This window comes from Neofelis nebulosa, chromosome 3 (assembly GCF_028018385.1).
Source record: "Neofelis nebulosa isolate mNeoNeb1 chromosome 3, mNeoNeb1.pri, whole genome shotgun sequence".
NCBI lineage: Eukaryota > Metazoa > Chordata > Mammalia > Carnivora > Felidae > Neofelis > Neofelis nebulosa.
The window spans coordinates 3,586,746-3,605,412 of NC_080784.1; the positions used below are offsets into that span (position 1 = coordinate 3,586,746).

General features: G+C 45.3%; 1 protein-coding gene across 5 annotated transcripts in view; it reads right to left on the reverse strand.

Annotated features, from left to right (window-relative positions):
- Positions 1-18,667, reverse strand: part of CSMD1 (CUB and Sushi multiple domains 1) — a 2,016,488-nt gene that overhangs the window by 182,022 nt on the left and 1,815,799 nt on the right. For all 5 annotated transcript variants that reach the window (XM_058719853.1, XM_058719852.1, XM_058719850.1 and 2 more), the window contains 3 exons: positions 14,762-14,880; positions 10,592-10,661; positions 4,236-4,352 (listed from right to left, as the gene is read on the reverse strand). In XM_058719853.1, the coding sequence (XP_058575836.1) occupies positions 4,236-4,352; positions 10,592-10,661; positions 14,762-14,880 (306 nt within the window). The remainder of the gene's footprint in view (positions 1-4,235; positions 4,353-10,591; positions 10,662-14,761; positions 14,881-18,667) is intronic.

Here is an 18,667-nt window from a genome sequence, read left to right on the forward strand (position 1 = left end):
TTATTTCAGTTACAAGTGGCCTTCCCTAAGTTGAAGAAATGCTTCCCAAAACCTGTGACTCCATCATCCGAAATACCGGAAGTGTTAGATAAAAACCTTGCTGAGTACTCTTCCTGGTGTGGCCAGCGGGGCTGAGACACGGCACCAAGGGGCAAGCCGCAGGAAGTTCACTGTCACAACGTGACTCCCACCCGGGATTCTCATGCGCAGCAAAATTTCAGAACCCCTGGGCTTAGCAATCATTCTCCTTGGCATTTAATGTTCCAAGTTTAAGTACACATTCACAATAAATCTGACCGTATCGTTGGGTCTTATGCAAGCAAGTTTCCCACGGTGCCCTCTTCTAGATGAACTTCCCAGTGACCCTACAACCTCTGTTGTTTAGACTGGTTTCCCAAACCTCAGACAGAGAAAGGGCTAGGAGTAGACCACCCCCCCGCCCCCGATGCACACGCAGAGGCAGTCCCTGAGGCAGGACACCTGGGACAGGAGCAGGCATGAGCACTGACAGCAACAGGCCCAGTGCATGTTCATTCGGAAGAGCTGGTAAGTCTACCACACTTGATGTAAATTACCCATCATGTTGTCCTTCCAAGGAGGAAATATCTCTTATTATGATCTTCCAACTTGGTTACCAAGATCATCTTAACAGCAGAAGTTTTCCAGGTAAAACATCTATTGTGTCATCCATAGAAACATGTCATCCCAATCTCCCTCCTTGTCCCACTGGGAAAATAGTAGCTGTGTCCTGGGTGGTAATTACAGGAGATGTTCCAGAATGATCCTAAGATTTTGGTGTTGATAGGACACAATGTGGGAGATTAAGGGGGAGAAATGAAGGGCGCCTCATGGTTTAGTCGGTTAAGCATCCGACTCTTGACTTTGACTTGGGTCATGATCTCATGGTTTGTGGGACTGAGCCCTGATTCTACTGACAGTATGGAGGCTGCTTGGGATTCTCTCTCTCCCTCTCTCTCTCACCCTCCTCCACATGTGTGCTCTCTCTCTCTCTAAAATAGATAAATCAACATTTAAAAAAAGGGAGAGATGATCATGAAGGGATAGGATAGTCATCTTTGCTATGTTCCTATCTGTTTTTTTTAAATAAAAATCTTCCAGAGTGTTTAACACAAAATCGCACTTTCCTGAGTTTCAGACCCAAACTTGCTATCTCAAAATTTCCAAGCTAGTGATCTGATGTCTGCCTATGACTTGGGAGATCCTGGGAGGAATTATTGCTAAGGTAAGAATGAGGGAAAGAAAAGTTCCAGGGAAGGGTCATGCTGTAGATACAGACAGGGAATGAAACAGAAGAATCCACTCTGGAATAAACAGAGTAAAGGGAAAGAAGAAAGTGATCAATTTGAATTTGAATGGAGTCCGTGACACCTTCAGATGCCCCAGATGAAAATATGTCACACGCAGCTGAAAACGTGGATCTCAAATGCGTGCTTTTGACCACAGGAGAGGAGGTGTTTTGAGCCATGTTATTACAAGGGAGAACCGGCAGAGATAAAAGACCAGAAAGAGATAAAATTAACTTACTTAAGAGTTTCGAAACTCTCCCATGGAGTTGAAAGCTAGGCTGTTTTCTCAACATCAGCAAAAAGCGCTGTCATTTTGTAAGCCTCAGAAGGCATTTCTAGCAGGGATGGAAAAATCCCTGTCGGGGGACCTACCACCACTTAGACGCCTTTCCTCTAAATTTGTAACTTCGTTTTTAGAAGGATATTTATAGATTTTAAAATGTATCTCCGGCAAACCCGGTGCATTACATTTAATCTGTAATTTACAGTTGATTCTTGAACAACACAGTTTGAACTGTGTGGGTCCACTTCTGTGCAGCTTTTTTACAGTACAGGACCCTAAGTGTGGTCTCTCTTCCTTAAGATTTTCTCAATGATATTTTCTTTTCTCTAGCTCACCTTATGGTAAGAATATAGTATATACTACAAAATATAACGTACACCATACGTACTTATGTCATCGACAGGCTTCTGGTCAATGGTAACGTTACTATTAACTAAGTTTTTGTGGAATCAGGTCATAGTGGATTTTCAACTATGCAGGGTCAGCGCCCCTGACCTCCAGGTTATTCAAGAGTCAACTGTATCCTGGGGCATAATTACATCATTCTAAAAACCTAGGGCTAATGATACTATCTTGTATGTATTTAGGATTTGAGCCGCAAGGTTTCTTTTTGCCTTTCCTTCATGATACTTTCAAACCGCAGAATTACGCAGTACCAAATATTTAAAAACTTAATTTATTTTAATTATAACATCTCATAAATCTTTTTTCCCATTTTGGTCTTTCTTCAAATAAATATTTTCTTTGGGCTCATAGATCATGATCACAAAGTCAGACAACTTGACTGACTTTTCCCCCTGAATTATTTTATCTTTCATGCTGGTTTACGCATGAACAACATAAGGAAAAATGCCAAACAATAACCTTTTCAATCACAGAATGGTCAAATTGGGAAAATAAGTTAATACAATATTTATACCCCTTCCGGAATAATGTATTTCTAATGAGATTTGAAAGCAAAGTGGGAAATACTTGGAATAATAATAAAAAACCCAGCTGACTTCTTCATTGGCTGCTGTTGCCGTTTCTGACCCGCCAAGCCCGGTGCTAAACTCCTCCTGGGTTGTTTTAGCGAGTCCTCACCCGAACCCTCTGCGGCTCTGTCGGTTTTTCCCATGAGACAGGCACACCTCCCATCTTGGTAGACCATGCGACACCCAACTCAGACTGCGGGGGCCCGCGTTTCTCTGAATCTCTGCGTTTAACCGGTGTGGTCATTTGCCTGATGAGCCTGTGACCCCGAAGGGCCTGAGGACCCTGCTGGAATGGCCTGGGTCACGTGTGTGTTTGATCCCACCTCCACCGCCTGACTCAAAGATTATACGAACCCTGTCTTCAGACCCCTATGCTAGGAAAACAGGCCAGCCTTTTGAGAGTAACTGAGCTAATACTGGTTAAGCACCTGGCAGATGTATTTCCCTATGTTCAGAGAGTTTATGGTCTAAGAAACAAAGCCAAACTAAAAACCTGGAAGAAACAGCCTCTGTAACCTTTGGTGGTCTCTCCCCTTCCTTGTCCCATTTGACCTCTGCTGGCCCCTTAGGGACCTCAGCGGACAGGAAGCTCCCATGAGTTCTCCCCAGGGGGAGCGCCTTTCCACGCTGCCCTCCTTCCCTGGTGGAACACTCGGGGTCGGTCCCCAGCGTGACTGTGCTTGCACACGCGACCGATGCCCACCGGGCCCTCCTGCCTGGGGTTCCTCCTGGCTCCTCTCTGCTGAGCAGGGGGACCCTTCCTCGCTCCATGTTCTACATCACTGCTGCTGCATCCATCCCGCACACAGGTTTTTCAGCCAAAGCTTTGAAAACCTAATAAAAAAACATGATCTAGGGCAGCAACGTCCACTTGGGCTTAAGTTCATTCATCATCCAACTAACATTTCACGTAGATGTCCTCAATCACTATGCACGAGGACATTCAGTAAGGACCTGACCTGGTACACCTATCAGTGTGTGCGCTGGAGAAAAATCACAGGTGGGGAAAACCCAAATTAATGAACTCAACCATGAAGGAAATCATGGCGCAGACAAGGAAAGGCATGGCGGGGAATCAAAATTTCACAAAGACCGTGTGTTTCTGGAAAAGGCCATAATGAGATTTTACTGTACATAACAATTAATGTCATGAATTATTTAAGGTGGCTATCCTGAAAGTTCATAACTAAATCTTATAAAAAGCCATTTTCATAAACCGAAATCACTGCAATACATAATTAGAAAAACTTATGGAACAGTAATAAAATGTGTCGCAACCTGAAAAAGCCTTAAAAATTGTTCCAAAGAAACAACAACCATTATTAAATTCCAGAAGTAGATTCTAAAAGGTGGTATTATGAATAAAGAGAGGGATAATTGAATTAGGGATGCTACATATATCTCGCGTGCCTACTATATCATCATCCATCTAATTTAATTTGCCTTGAAAAGAGCTGCATGGCTGAATTGATTTTTTAATAACTTTCTGTTCTTGAAGTTATTCTGCCAAAGCTTTATTTAAATCTGTAAGCCACTTTCAATTAAAGACAGTTATGTCAACAGAATAAGGCGCATTTTTTTTTTTCTTCAGCTGAATTCTTTCCAAGATAGAAATTACAAAGTTGAAATTACAGGAATTAAATAAAAAAAAAAACAACAACTTTCACTTACCATAGCCAACAGGTAGCTGGATTTTCCAGGTGCAATCCAGGTTGTTGGGGTACGCGCCCGGAAACCCTGGGCTCAAGATCACTCCCCCCATGCTGCTCAGTGTCCCTCCGCAGGTTGCTGCAAAGTGGACAAGGGTACTTAGTGCTGGGGGTCATGGCTTTCTAGCAAGGGGATTTAATTCCAGCTGCTCTGTGGGATCATGCTAGGTAAGAGCAAGTCTGCAGAAGTGGATTCACCCTCAATCACAGCACACACACAGTGCGATGCACTTCAGTTACCCTCGGGTCTGGTCCTTCCTCTCGGGCGTCAACTATTTAAGAACAAAGACAGTTTTTCCAAATGGATCTGCTTCTGGTACGTGGAGACTCAGGAAAGGCGACTAAATGTCAAATGCCATGCAATTTCATGCATGTTAGTCCCAATGGCTTCCGGGTTACAGGTCGCTATTCATTGAGTGGTAGCATTAGTTACTCTCTATTCATTGATAACTATGTGCTACCCAACAGGCTGAGTAAATACACTGCAGAACTTAATTCTCATACAACCCTAAAAAGTTCATGTTATTACCCATTTTACAGATAAGGAAACCAAGCCTGAAGAGATGAAAAGTTTGCCTAAGCGACGTGATCAGAATACTATGCGAGCTCTGTCTGGTTCTAGGACCGACGTTTTAACCAGCATACGTTTCCTTTGGGATTCTTTTCTGTTTTGGGGTGCGGCTCACTAAACCCACTTTCTCCCCAGGAAACCTTACATCCATCGTCATGACAGGGTGTTAACGTAAGCTCCCACATCCGGCCGGACTTCTGTCACTCACATTTTATGCTACTGTAGCTGAGGTTTGGCTATAAAGAAACAACTGATTTTATAACACACTTGTCAAATAATATGTGTGTAAGCAGATGAAATTCGAATCCCTGACCATTTGTGACCTATTAAAATGGCAACTTCTTGTATCTGGAAGTCATAATGCAAACGCTGTCACTTCTTCCAGGAAGTCACATTAAAAAGCTTTATTGCTATTCTAACAGTGTTCTCATTAGGCAAAATAGTTTGTGGAAGGCCTTCTTTCAGACAGCTCTCAGGACCTGTGCGGAATACTTTTTTTTGCTTTTTTAATCACCAACATAGAAAAATTTTATGTGTCGAGGATACAGTTGATAGGAGGAAAAATCTAAAGTCTTAAAAAATCCAGTCCAGTAAGTATGGTGATCGCCCAAGCTAGGGAATCGTGATCTGGATTTTAACATTGTATAAGTTATTAATGAAATAGGCTTTAAAAAAAATTAAGTAATGCAGTTTTGTGGGATGAATGAATAATTCCAGCAAAACCCTGAATGTGAACTTTGTTGTTGTTTAGAGCAGAACCTGTCAAGGTGACCTCTTTGTGGGAGAACCAAGTATGTGAAAATCTAGCTGCTGGGATGCATTTTACCCACGAGTCTATCAGTTCTGGTGAAGGCATGTTGGTGGATCTGAATGGCATCCCTAAATATACTGAGCAGTGATCTCCCTTCCCTGGGGCTCTCATCTTGCAATGAGAGTAAGTATGTATGTCCAACCACAGGGAAAAAGACATGAAAATGCTGTATCAATGACAGCAACACTGAGACAAATGTGAAGTAAAGGCGACATTTTTAAATAGACCCTTTTGATTTTGAACACAGTTTTTACGAAAAGAAGATTGGGAATTAGAAAATATAAATATCTATGTATATCTTTTTTAAAAATTCTTTAATATTTATTTATTTATTTATTTATTTATTTATTTATTTATTTATTTATTTTGAGAGAGAGAGAGAGAGGGAGAGAGACAGACTGTGAGTGGGAGAGGGGCAGGAAGAGAGGGAGAGAGAGAATCCGTAGCAGGCTCTGAGCTGTCAGCACAGAGCCTGAGGCGGGGCTCGAGCTCATGGACCGAGAGATCCTGACCTGACTGAGGCACCCAGGCACCCCTCCATGTACGTCTTCGATTGAGGACTGGGATAGTCTCACATGAATAGCTGACCCAGCACTTGGATGCTGGACGTCATCATCAATAGTCATCATCAACAGTTTACCAAACAAACTTTGTTTTTCATGGGCCAACGATCAGGGTTGTGAAGACAGAGACAAGGGCCTGGATATTGGGTAGATCTCCTTTCAAATATACAGTGGCAACCTGTTTCCTTGAGTATTTAGTTACCATTACACGTAATCCTCACTTAGTTTACCTAAAAATATGAAAGTCATTGACTAGGCATGCAAACAGAGCTCCCAAAAGATGAGCGTCAATCTTCTTTCCTTTGTGATGTTTTCAAACTCCACCAATGGACTTGTCTTACTTTATACTTGTCCACTGTTCCAATTGCTGAAGCCTCAGCCTTCTTCCCAGGGCTTACTGGTCCACTACCATTGGTAGACTGACTTCCTGCCTCCTGCCGGAGACACTCCCTCCACACCTGACCCTCTCTTATAGTTAAGAAGCCTATGCAGGGAGTTACTGGCAAATATGGTGTCTCCAAAGGTCAAGGTGTTTATTGGAATAAAGTAGCTGGGGACCTGACATCTTACTGGGTTTATTTATTTTCTTTTGTGCAAATTCCTGACTTTTTGGTAACCATATTTGGAACTTTAATCCAGGGCACAGGCCATGCCCTGCCGGAGAGACCCCACGATGTAGAGAATACCAGCTCAGAGGCAGGGCCCTGGCAAACGGCGTGGCCAGTCTGGGGCTTGCTGTCATGTTCAAAGTGGTTAATATTGGTTGAGCTCTGAGAGTGGTGCTTGACACTCAGTAACCTGTAGAGAAGTGTTTTGATATAAACTGTCTTCATTAGTACTTGAAATTTCCAAGAGCTAATAAATAAAATATTATCTCTCTATGGATTTCTAGTCTTTTTTTTTTTTTTCAACGTTTTTTAATTTTTATTTTTGGGACAGAGAGAGACAGAGCATGAACGGGGGAGGGACAGAGAGAGAGGGAGACACAGAATCGGAAACAGGCTCCAGGCTCCGAGCCATCGGCCCAGAGCCTGATGCGGGGCTCGAACTCACGGACCGCGAGATTGTGACCTGGCTGAAGTCGGACGCTTTAACCGACTGCGCCACCCAGGCGCCCCGGATTTCTAGTCTTAAAATCCCCCAGTTTGGATTAATCAGAAGCCATTAGCTAAAAAAAAAAAAAAAAAAAAAAAAAAAAAGAAAAGAAAAAAGAAAAAAACAAAAACAACCTTCCGCTCTCTCAGATCAGACTTGGAGACTTATTGTGGGTTGTTTGTGAGTCTTCCAACGAAAAACCTTTCTCTAGAGCTTGTAAACAGTTAGGAGCCAGCAGGTGTTACGGAAGCTGATGTATCTTCGACATTTGCTAATACAGGAGACGTGCTAATGCTAAGTCGAAGATAAAAATCAATTATACTTGACGAATATAGGTTAACTATTTGAATAAAACATGCCCTCACGTAACACTGGGTGCCATGGCACGTCATTTGGTTGAATCCCCGTTGTGAGCTGATTTCATTTCAAAGTTAAAAATGTTTCAGTCCCCAGGTTTAAGGGAAGGTTCTTCATTTACAAATAAATAGGAAGATGGATGTTCTGAAGGTAAGAGGCAGGGAGGTAGGAGGCGGTCCCCCAAAGGTGGTACCCCTGTTACTGTTTCTCCCTTCCAGGTCGCGCCTGGGATGTCAAATCTCTACAGAAAGTGTCAACGTTTTAGGTGACGTGCTAATCTAGACATTTATTTTTACCAAGAAATCACTCTCAGGTAAAAGGTATTGGTCACCAGGGAATGTTTTCACTTTTAAACGAACATGCTTCGATGAACATAACAGGACAGCCACTGTTTCCCGCACGAGACCGTCATAGAGGCTGCGGTTCTGTTGTAAAGGTTTGGTTCCGTTTTATCTTCCTCTGTGCACAGCTCCATCTGTGTCCCATTCTAGGTGATTAAGTTGTATATTACTAAAAACCATTTAATACCTAGGATTTGCGTGAGAGGTCAGAAAACCAGGCTTGCAGAGGAACACGTAACAGAGCGTAACTCCCTTGCTTTACCCGTGGGTGCCGGAAAAACGCACTAAGCGATCACAGTCCTCGGCGAATGGATCGTGAACAATGTGTGACCAGCTCAGAGGACACTTTTAAGGATGTTTGTGCCCTTTAAAATCACCTGCATTCTGGGATGCCTGGGTGGCTCCCAGTTGGTTGAGTGTCAGACTCTTGGTTTCAGCTCAGGTCATGATCTCATGGTTCCTGGGTCTGGGCCCTAGTCGGCCTCTGGGCTGGCAGTGTGAGTCTGCTCGGGATTCTCCCCCCACCACCCACCCCTCTCTCTTTCTCATTCTGCATTACCCCTCCCCCTGTGGCTCTCTCTCTCTCTCTCTCTCTCAAAATAAATAAATGAACTTAAAAATCATCTGCATTCATTCAGGAAAGTTGACCACTCGCTCCTGAAATGGCACACGCAATATGAAGGTGCTTGAAGGCAGTTCTGGAGACAAGGGGCTTCTGAGTGCACCCCACGCAGCATCCGTGTGCTGACACAAGAGAGGGACTAAGAACAAGGTGTCCATGATCACTGCGATACCATTCCAGATTGTCTGACCGTCAGTCACTTACGGGTCATTCAGGAATCGGGGTTACCGAGAGCCCAGTGTGCTAACTGTACCGTGGTGACTGACACCTGGCTCTGCCTCTAAGGTCCTTGGGACTGCAGGGAGGGCCATTCGAGTTACAGAAAGTGACAGTCCAGCTGCACAAGGAAAAGCAGAGTCACGCTCACTGTAGCAACGACTTTCTGTCACTGCTGTTTTCCAACCGGAGGGTGGGAGCCCGGACAGGGCTGGGGGGAGGGTAAGGCCAGTGAGGCAAGTCCCCCGGGTGCCAACTTTAAGAAGGTGCCCGAATCCTCAAGCCATCTGTTGGTGCAACTTCAAAAGTAATGCAAACGACAGCAGCGACAACAACAGCCAAAAACAAACCCTGTGATGAACAAAATATCAACATTTCAAATACCGATGGGAGGTACTCCTACCTTCCCTTGCCTTGGCCCTTGATGCGGGGGCGCAGGTGCAGGAGGTGGGGCTCAGGCAGGGCTTGTGCCTGGAGGTGGGAACTAGCAGGCACCCTGGGGCATCCCGGGGGGCATGCAGAGCAGGGGTGTGTGCAAGTTGGGGGGGTGGGGGGGGTTGAGCTGCAGGGCCAGGAGCAAGGACTCTCGTTCCCCTGCTGTCCTAGGAGGTGCCCCGAAACCAGGGGCTGTAGGTTAGGCTCGTGTGCAGATGGCCAGCAACCACTTAGCAGGGGCCTACGAGGCACTCAAAGCCTGTGAGATCCTAAAGCCGAGGCCTCAGAGGGGAGACTCACGACTGGGGAGCATTGAGGTCACAGGCCCACGAGGGCAAAGAACCCCGGATTTGGTGAGTGAGAAGGAAGCTGAGCTAACATCCGGGTTATTCAAGAAAGGTGACGATCACGGTGTTCACCTGGGAAGGGGGTACAGGGTTTGAAGAAGGCAACAGGTGTGCAGGTCAGGCACACGGAGTCCACAGGTGAGGTCAGCACCAGACAAAGCCGTGTGGTCACCTGAGCTGTGAGTAAAGGTGTCTGAGTCAGACCTACAGCTGATGGGCGGTGGGCGGGGCTCGAGGCCTGGGCGGCAGGAATGCCACGTAGACTTTACAGAGTCAAGAGCACCGCACATGGCCTCACACTCCAAGGTTTCCCACAGAGGAGGGAAATGGAAACCACCTGCCATTCCAGGGAACCCCTGGGACTCTCGACAACCGCTAACTGGGCCCCAGGGCACATCTTCGTCTTTAAAAGGCTGGGTTGGCACGTGCTTCCCTAAAGGGGCGGGCTGCACCCCGTCCTAGGGGACACATCTGCAGCGGCTGGGGCGGGGGGGCGCCTCTCTGTTTCTCCTATACGATAGCATCCCTCCCACTTCACATCATTTATTTGGACTTCTGACTTTGTTTTCTGGAAACCTGATTTTCCTGAGGCCCCAAGGCTGACACGGAACGACGTTCAGGCTTTCAGACCTGCTGTGCTCATTCCCTCTCATAATTAATCCACTGGCCCTTCTGATACAAATGTAATTGGAGTCCGGTGCCTGGAGCCCGCGATCTCACACCTACTCCGCGCAGGCTGGTCGGAAGATAATGAAAAAGCCGAACTAGTACACCCCGTGGGAGAAGACGCCTGGGCCATCTTCCTCGCGCCTCGACCGCGTTATGGTGTTCGTGTTAAGTAACAACTGCTTTGAGAGGAGTTGCAACGTGTGCAGCCCCAAAGAGGAGCTCGAGGGGCTGGCCGCCGTGCTGCTGACAGCGCAGGTGCGCCTCTAGGCGGTGTCGCGGGCGCGTCCTTACCGATGCACAGGGGAGACGGGTAGTTCCAGCGGCGAACGGTTCCCGGCATACAAGAAATGTGGGAGCGGCCCTGTGGGAGACAAGGAAATGGACTTCACGTCACTGGAAACGGGGCAGGTGCGGGTCGCACGCGAGAACCTCTGTCTTTCCTGGGGTTTCCTTCTCTGATCGAAGGACAAGTCAGAAATCGTGAAATGTATTCCACTAACGTTTATCAAGGAATCCCACGCTCCGAGTCAGGATGGGGAAAAAAAAAAATCCATAATCACTGTGTTTCCCTTCAGTAAAGACCAGAATCTTGCACTGGCCCACCCAACACTCTGTCTAGGATGCACTCGTTTCCCGATGCTTAGCAAGGAGGCTTGGGAAATAAACACATCCTTGGTTGTCTTTTTTGTTTTAAATCATCAGAAGTTACAGCTTTTGATCTTGGAGGCTGTAAATGATTAGGAAATGGGAGGTGACTGATTTGAAGGTGGAAGTTCAGCAGGATGCAAGCTGCTCACAAAAAGGTACCTACCTACTCACCTTTCATGCTTACGGTTCACACTCCACCCACACGCCCCTTACGGTCCCACAGAGAACTGTCAGTCCCTCCTCCACCAGACGAACAGGAGGCTTCCTATTCATTCGGTTATCGGACCGCCTCGCACACCATCACATAATTGTGGCTGTAGTCAAATGAATCCTCATCACCCACGGTCTCTTTATCCTTTAAATATATGCAGTTTTGAACTTGCAGCCTTCAAGAATATCTGTCCTAGTATTTGTGTTTGAAAAATCAACCAGCTGCACGTTAAATCCTGAGAGTTTTGTGCGAAAATCTCTCACAATAAAAGAGAAGGTAGTCAACGGGACACCTGTGTGTGCAGACAACTCGTGTTTATTTTGTTTTCCTCCCTGTGACTAGGTGGTGGTCTCTGCCATGCGTGCTTATCCTGTGAGCCTCCGTTTGCCCCATGACTGGCACAGAGGCAGCTGAAAACAAATCTTTGATTCATGTTAAGTAATCCCGCCATGTCGCAAACGCATCAAACAAGCGTTTGCGTTAATGCAGTTGTCAATAACAAACCAATTCCCTGAGCTCAGAAACATTTCAAACTCAATTCATCTGCCACAAAACTCATTTTCTCATACTTTCTGATATGTTAAAAAGTCATTACAGCCAAAGGAGACTATATTTACTCTTAAAGAAGACATTCTGTGCAGCACATTTCCTGCTAAAGTTCATGCTGTGCGTATACTCATTTTCTGATCCATTGAATTATCTTTAATAAATTTCTTCCTGAATTACGGACAGACATAAAGTGCAAAAGCCTTTCAAGGTATTTATTGATGGCTACCAATAAAGGAGGCATTTATTACTGATCTGGGTCATATTCTGTTATTGATTCTAGCACAAACATTTTACTTTATTTATGTATGTAGGTATGTATGTATGCATGCATCTATGTACGTATTATTTTGAGGAAAACAGAGTGTGAGCAGAGGAAGGGCAGAGAGAGAGGGAGAATCCCAAGCAGACTCCACACTGTCAGCACACAGCCGGATGTGGGGCTCGAACTCATGAAACTGAGATTGTGGCCTGAGTGGAAATCAAGAGCGGAACGCTTCCCCGACTGAGCCCCTCAGGCAGGCGCCCCCGGCACCAACATTCTACGTTAGTGATTCCAGCTGAAATGTGTATAGTGGATCCAAAACAAGACAGGACTCTATTATTTACTAGTTTGGAATGGGCATTTTCTTTTTTCATCTCTTCAAAGAACTCTGAAACAAGCCTGCAGAAAATGGAAATCCTAAATCCCACGAGCACTCGGGAGCCCTCTCAACGTGTCACGTGATCGCACCTTTGCGCCACGCCCAGGAACCTCCCTAGGCACACACGCTCACAGACATTTGTGTGCAAACTGTCCGAGGAAGGCTGCTTTTCATAAATGGTGTGCAACGTATGCACGCTGTGCTTCCAAATACGTGACTGTGCTAGAAGATTCTTGTCAACCGTTAGCAATTAAAAACAAAAAACCCAGGCTGCTTCCTTACTCCCGTGAACGACCCACAGCAGCTTGTGAGGTCAGAGCCGGAGCCTGTCTGTGATGAAGACAAGACAGCTTGGTTTGCGTTTGGAAAACAGGCTGTGCTCGGCAGACGTGTGTCCTCAGGCCTTACCTGCAGGCAGCACACCCTTTGGTGCCTTCTAAGAAAGGCCCTTAGCAAATAATCCTTTCCAGTTTCCTCTTGGAGGGCCGCAGAGGTGTCTCTTATAAGAGGATTCTCCAAGTGGCACCATGAACCAGTGGGAAGGAGGTGAGCATCCAGAAGGAAAGCAAGTACCGACATGTGGGGATCTGCGCTCATTTACAACGTGCGCAGAAAGAGGCATCGCGATGGCGTATCAGTATATCCTGCTGTGTCTCTCTAAATGGAGCCCCTGGGGTGTGGCTCAGAATTCTTTATACTGTAATTTGTTTAAGATTTGTCTTAAAGAGGGGTGCCTGGGGGGCTCAGTCGGTTTTGCTTCTGATTCTTGATCTCGGCTCAGGCCACGATCTCATGGTTCGTGGGTTCAAGCTCCACAGTGGGCTCTGTGCTGACAGCTCAGAGCCTGCTTGCGATTCTCTCTCTCTCCCTCTCTCTGCCCCTCCCTCACTCGTGCTGCCGCTGTCTCTCAAGATAAAGAAATAACCTTTAAAAAAAAAAAAAGATTTGTCTTAAAGAATCAGTTCAGATAGCCTTAGCACGCTTGTTTAAAAACTTGGCTCAGTTGTGAAGGTGTAGTAAAGCTTCCTCAGTAACTCTTGTCCCGCTCTGCAAGGAAGGGTCTGCCCATCTCCTGGCAGAGTCAAAGTAATTACGGTAGTGCCCACCAAATCTGTAGGTTGTAGCTGTTCTTACTCAGGTGACTTTAGACACTGGTGTTTGTTCGTCGTGACTGCAATGATGCGTTTCCCTTGCCGGGGTGTGTCAGGCATCTTGCAGACACAGAACGGTGGGTCCTCTAAACCCACAACCTGGGCTGATTCCCAAGCGTGGCCCCACCGGGGATGCCCTACCAGTTCTTCTGTTCCACCCCCTTCTCTCACCCCCGGCTCAGCTCCCACCTCCTCGTCAGTGAAAGACAGGCCTCCTGTTCCCACCCCGTGTGGGTGACCGGGAGGAACACAGCTGAGGCACCTGGGGGGCACTCCTTCCGCGCTCGGCGTTTGTGAGCTGTCGTTGTGACCCGTCTCGGCTCTGCAAAATATCTCCCTCCAACACACTCTGGAACTTGTATCATTCATGGTGGTGGCCTTGTACTCTGGAACCTTGCAACTTTTTCCTGATGCTTCCTCAAGCTCATTAAATCAGTTAAAGACCAGAACTACACATTTCCCCTTGAAATACTATGAGCTTCAATGTCGTCATAAGCATGCCGCAAAAAGTACTCTGTGACCCCAAATAACTGAAGAGCAGACACAACATTGGGCTTAACTATTTCTACCGGACTTTGTAACATACGTGCTGAGATTATTAATATTGTCGGCAGGGAGAGTCATATTATTATGTTAAGTGACAGAGAGAAACTATTTTGTGAGTAAGCTTATTTGCAGTTAGACTAGAAAAAATTAACAGAAAAAGTAACGTCGCTACACATTAGGTTCTCGATGTTTATAAAACTTTCATATAAAATTATAAAAAAGTGATAAAAAGTTGTCAATATTTCTTGAAAACGATGTCAACCTATTACTTGAGGACCTGAGTACCTGGGACAGAGTAGGTACCGAATGGGCATCTGCCCAACTGAATGTGGGACCGAGGTACAAAGCAGGACAGACACACCGCCCAAAAGCAGATCCCGTCACTGGGTGGCCGGGGTCACACGGTGAAAGAGACCGTGTCAGGACTCTGTCCCTTAGAATTTTCTCTGCATACTCTTTGGGAAAACATACATTTTGAAATAAAATAATCACAAAACTGAGACGCTAGGCTTTATCATTTAGAGCTATTTCCACATTCTAATTAAGATGACCAGCAGGCATGGCTTAATGTGGCCACTGCGATTCCCAAACAGGGTGAGAGAAACTAGATGAGCTTCTCTGGGTACAGATCCCAGGCGCTGGTTGCCTTCCCCGAAGCTGGGCAGGGACTACGAAGTTTAACCCTCGCCATTCCCAAATCTCCGAAAGAAAGTACCTGCAAGGTATACCCCGGTTCACACTGGAAGGACAGGACGTCGTTCACCATATACCGATCACCTGTTTTGATGCCGTTGCTGGGAAGGACGGGTTCTTGACACGCAGCGAGACCCACCGCTGTGGAGACGCAAAGACAAGTGTTGAGGAGTGTAATACGAATGGTATTATGGCTCGAGTAACAGACAGGTTCTTCGGCTGCTCTCCTCCCGACGAGAAGAACGAAAGGCCTTAACTCTTTCTCTTATGGTACTACCGAGACCACAAGCAACGTTAAATCGGTCATTAGCTACTTCTTAAGTATCAGTACGTTTCATTTACATCACGCGGCGAACCAAGCTTGTCCTCAGACAATAAAGTCTGCTACTTCCGTGTTTACTCCTACACACTCCAATTCCAACACGTACCCATTTTAAAAGGTCCTTTAAAATTATGTTCCTTACTGTATGCAAAATCCATGACAATGGTCGCTTGCTTTGTGTTTTTTCAAGCACAGATGGCAATCTTTATGAAACATTCTAAGTGTGCATCTGGGAAGTCTACCCTTCCGGAAAAACATAATATGAGAACAAATCTTCGAATACTTTAGGTTCTCTCTCGCTCTCATTTAAAGACAACAACAAAATCCTCTTGAGCAGTGTGTTCATGGGTGAACAGGACCAATATCCACGGATCTAAGGCTGTAATCAGACACGTTTCTCAATGGGATCGCCTTCAGTTAGGGCACTAACGATTTCTTTAATGCGTCATATAATACCGGCTGTCGGCCTAAAGTACAGAAAAATTAACTCTAAGTATTTAACACTGATACCTCTCCATATAAACCCCATAGAACAAATAACAAAATATGTAGCTATGGCATTTTATAGAATAAACAATACATTGGACATGGGCCGGCGCTAAGGACTCGGTGATCGCAAATACCCCTTTGTATCAATGCGGCGTGTCTTCTCTCAGCCCAGTTTACACAGACTGAGGGGTTGTCCAGGGTGACAGATGGGGAAGGACGTTACCCAGAGGAGCCCAGCTTAAAATTCTTCAGTTCTTATTCTTAACACTAACAGGAATGAATGGGTCAGAGTTGTTACCTGGTTGGGACGGGGGACACTTGGGTATTACGGCTGGGACAGGGAAGGTGGGGAAGCCCGCCAGTCAACCCAGAGGCAAAAATTGGTGGGAAGCGGAAGAACAGGTCTATGCAGGCAGCCGTGCGAGATGAGGTTGTGCGCAGCCCGCCTCCCACCCAGGACTGTGTGCGTGTGTGTGGGCGCTGTGGCTGGGACACCTCCTCTCATTGGTGCACCCTCTGTTGTTCCATCAGGCTTCACTTAAAAACCATGAGGTCAAGGATAAAATTATTCAGAAATCCAAGATGGCTACAGAACGCAAGACGTGCGTCTGGAAGCAGGAGCCGATGTGACCCCGCATATGCTCCCTGGTGCAGCAGGCTCTGGGTCCGGGCAACGGCAACCACGCACATTGATACGGACGGATCATTGTACTGGACGCATTATATTGCTTGAATCCTCACAGACAGCTAACCGACTCCTTGTGTGTGATGTTAAGGAAAGGGCAAAGTCAAGTCAAATTAACAGGTCAAGTTTCCCAGTGCAGGTAAGTAAATGCCCCCATCTCTCGAGGTCGGTAACTGAATGGTCAACCTGCAGACATCAAATTCCTTCACTTCCTTGCTTTACAAAGCATGTTATGAGAGTCTGACAAGGACACACCTTGTGGGCCCCAGCTCACAGCTGCTGAGGCAGAATGACCATGTTAACACCATCCTTAAGGTTTTGTGTGCATTAAAGTTTGAGAAGCAACTAGTTTGCCTCACTTTCCCCCCAAACCTGAGATGAACTGAAGCAAAGAGAGAAAGTATCTTCATCTTTTACCACCAGTGTGATTATTCATCTGAGAAAAAACATGCTACAGAATGTGCATCAGAATTGGGCACCACCGGTACATAAACTAGCTGGATGATTTCAAGCCTTGTAACACATTGATTTTATCTGGGATGAGCAGGTATGAAGTGTATCATAAAGGTTTTCTAAGTTGAAATTGATATTTCCCTAAATGGCTATATATTAAATGACATATTAAATGGCTATATATTAAAAATGCATTGAGTAGCATTTGTTTTTAATCCCTGGCACAATCTTTCAAGCCAATTGGGGCTTTTTAGGTATGACAAAATTGCTAAATATGGGAAAGTACAATCACTTAGGCCTTTTTCTTGTTTTATTGGTACAATTCTAATTTATCTCTTTCTCAACTGGAGAACATATACTGTAACTACGTTTAAATTTCACAATTTTTCCTACCACGGCCTAGAGATACCACTTACCATATGTCACTATTTTTTTTTTTATTTGACCCTGAAAAAGAAATACTTCAAATACCCTTTGTATAAATTTAATTACAACTTGAAATACTAAAAACCTAATTTATGGTGGCACCACATTTTCATTGTAGTATACTTTAGGTGCACACCAGGCATGTCAGAGACCAGAGAATATCAATAACCCAAAAATAAATCAAAGTAAACCAAAGACATATTTTGAAATAAAAAAAATGCAACAAGTAATTCAAAATTAAATTCCAGTTATGAAACACCAACCCTTTACATACAAGCTATAATGGGATTTTACCTATGCACTATATTTGTTTATTATAAGTTGATTTCTATGCATTTATTATATATTTATTTATTTTCATTTCCTCCTTACTTCAATTGTGTAAATCCAATTCTTCTTAAAAAAATAAGTTGCACTTATCTGTAACTACAGGAATTATAACACATTTTCTGAATAAATCAAAAACATACAAAAATCATTTTAATCAGTATTTGATATGATGAGACACAGGAAGCAGTTATATGTAGACCTTGATATTTGAAAAAAATTTTTTTAACGTTTATTTATTTTTGAGACAGAGAGAGACAGAGCATGAACGGTGGAGGGGCAGAGAGAGAGGGAGACACAGAATCGGAAGCAGGCTCCAGGCTCTGAGCCGTCAGCCCAGAGCCCGACACGGGGCTCGAACTCACGGACCGGACCGCGAGATCGTGACCTGAGTTGAAGTCAGACGCTTAACCGACTGAGCCACCCAGGCGCCCCAATATTTGAATTTTTTTTAATGTTTATTTTGAGAGAGAGACAGAGCATGAGTGGGGGAGGGGCAGAGAGAGAGGGAGACACAGAATCCCAAGCAGGGTCCAGGCTCCCAACTGTCAGCACAAAGCCTGACGCTGGCTTGAACTCACGATCTGTGTGATCATGACCTGAGCCGAAGTCGGACACTTAACCAACTGAGCCACCCAAGCACCCCTACCCTAATATTTGAACTGTAGACAGAAGTATCTTCCTTGTCTTGCTTGTCTGTGTCTCTAGGTGTCCCATGTATTTTAGAAGCTAACAACATGGAGATGTTTGTTACTTCTAGTAACAGCCCTAGTGATATCCTCTACATGTATTTACATGGAGATAAGTCAATAAATGATTGATAGGATAATCCACAAGTATTTATTGAGCTACCCTGGACTGGAGCCAAGTATTTTCCATACATCATGCTTCTCTCCTAACGATGCAATGCTGGCTACCCTGGGAGTCAGTCAAGCTGAAGTGAAAACAGTAGATTTATGTTATGAGTGGGGGTTTTAATGTTTGTTTGGGTTTAGAAAACCAGCACTCTAGCAGAGGGGAGAGTTCAAGGTGCGGCAGATTCAGACCCACAACCAGTTGGGGTTGAAGTGCAGCCCCAGACAGAAGTGTTCCAACACAGCAGAGCGGCACCAAGTCCTATGATTTACAGGATCGGGGTAAAACCCCTTAGAGACAGAGCAACCCTGCACATGAGGGACCCCAAACGGGGAAACCGGACAGGAGGGAGCCAGCATCCCAGCGCCAGA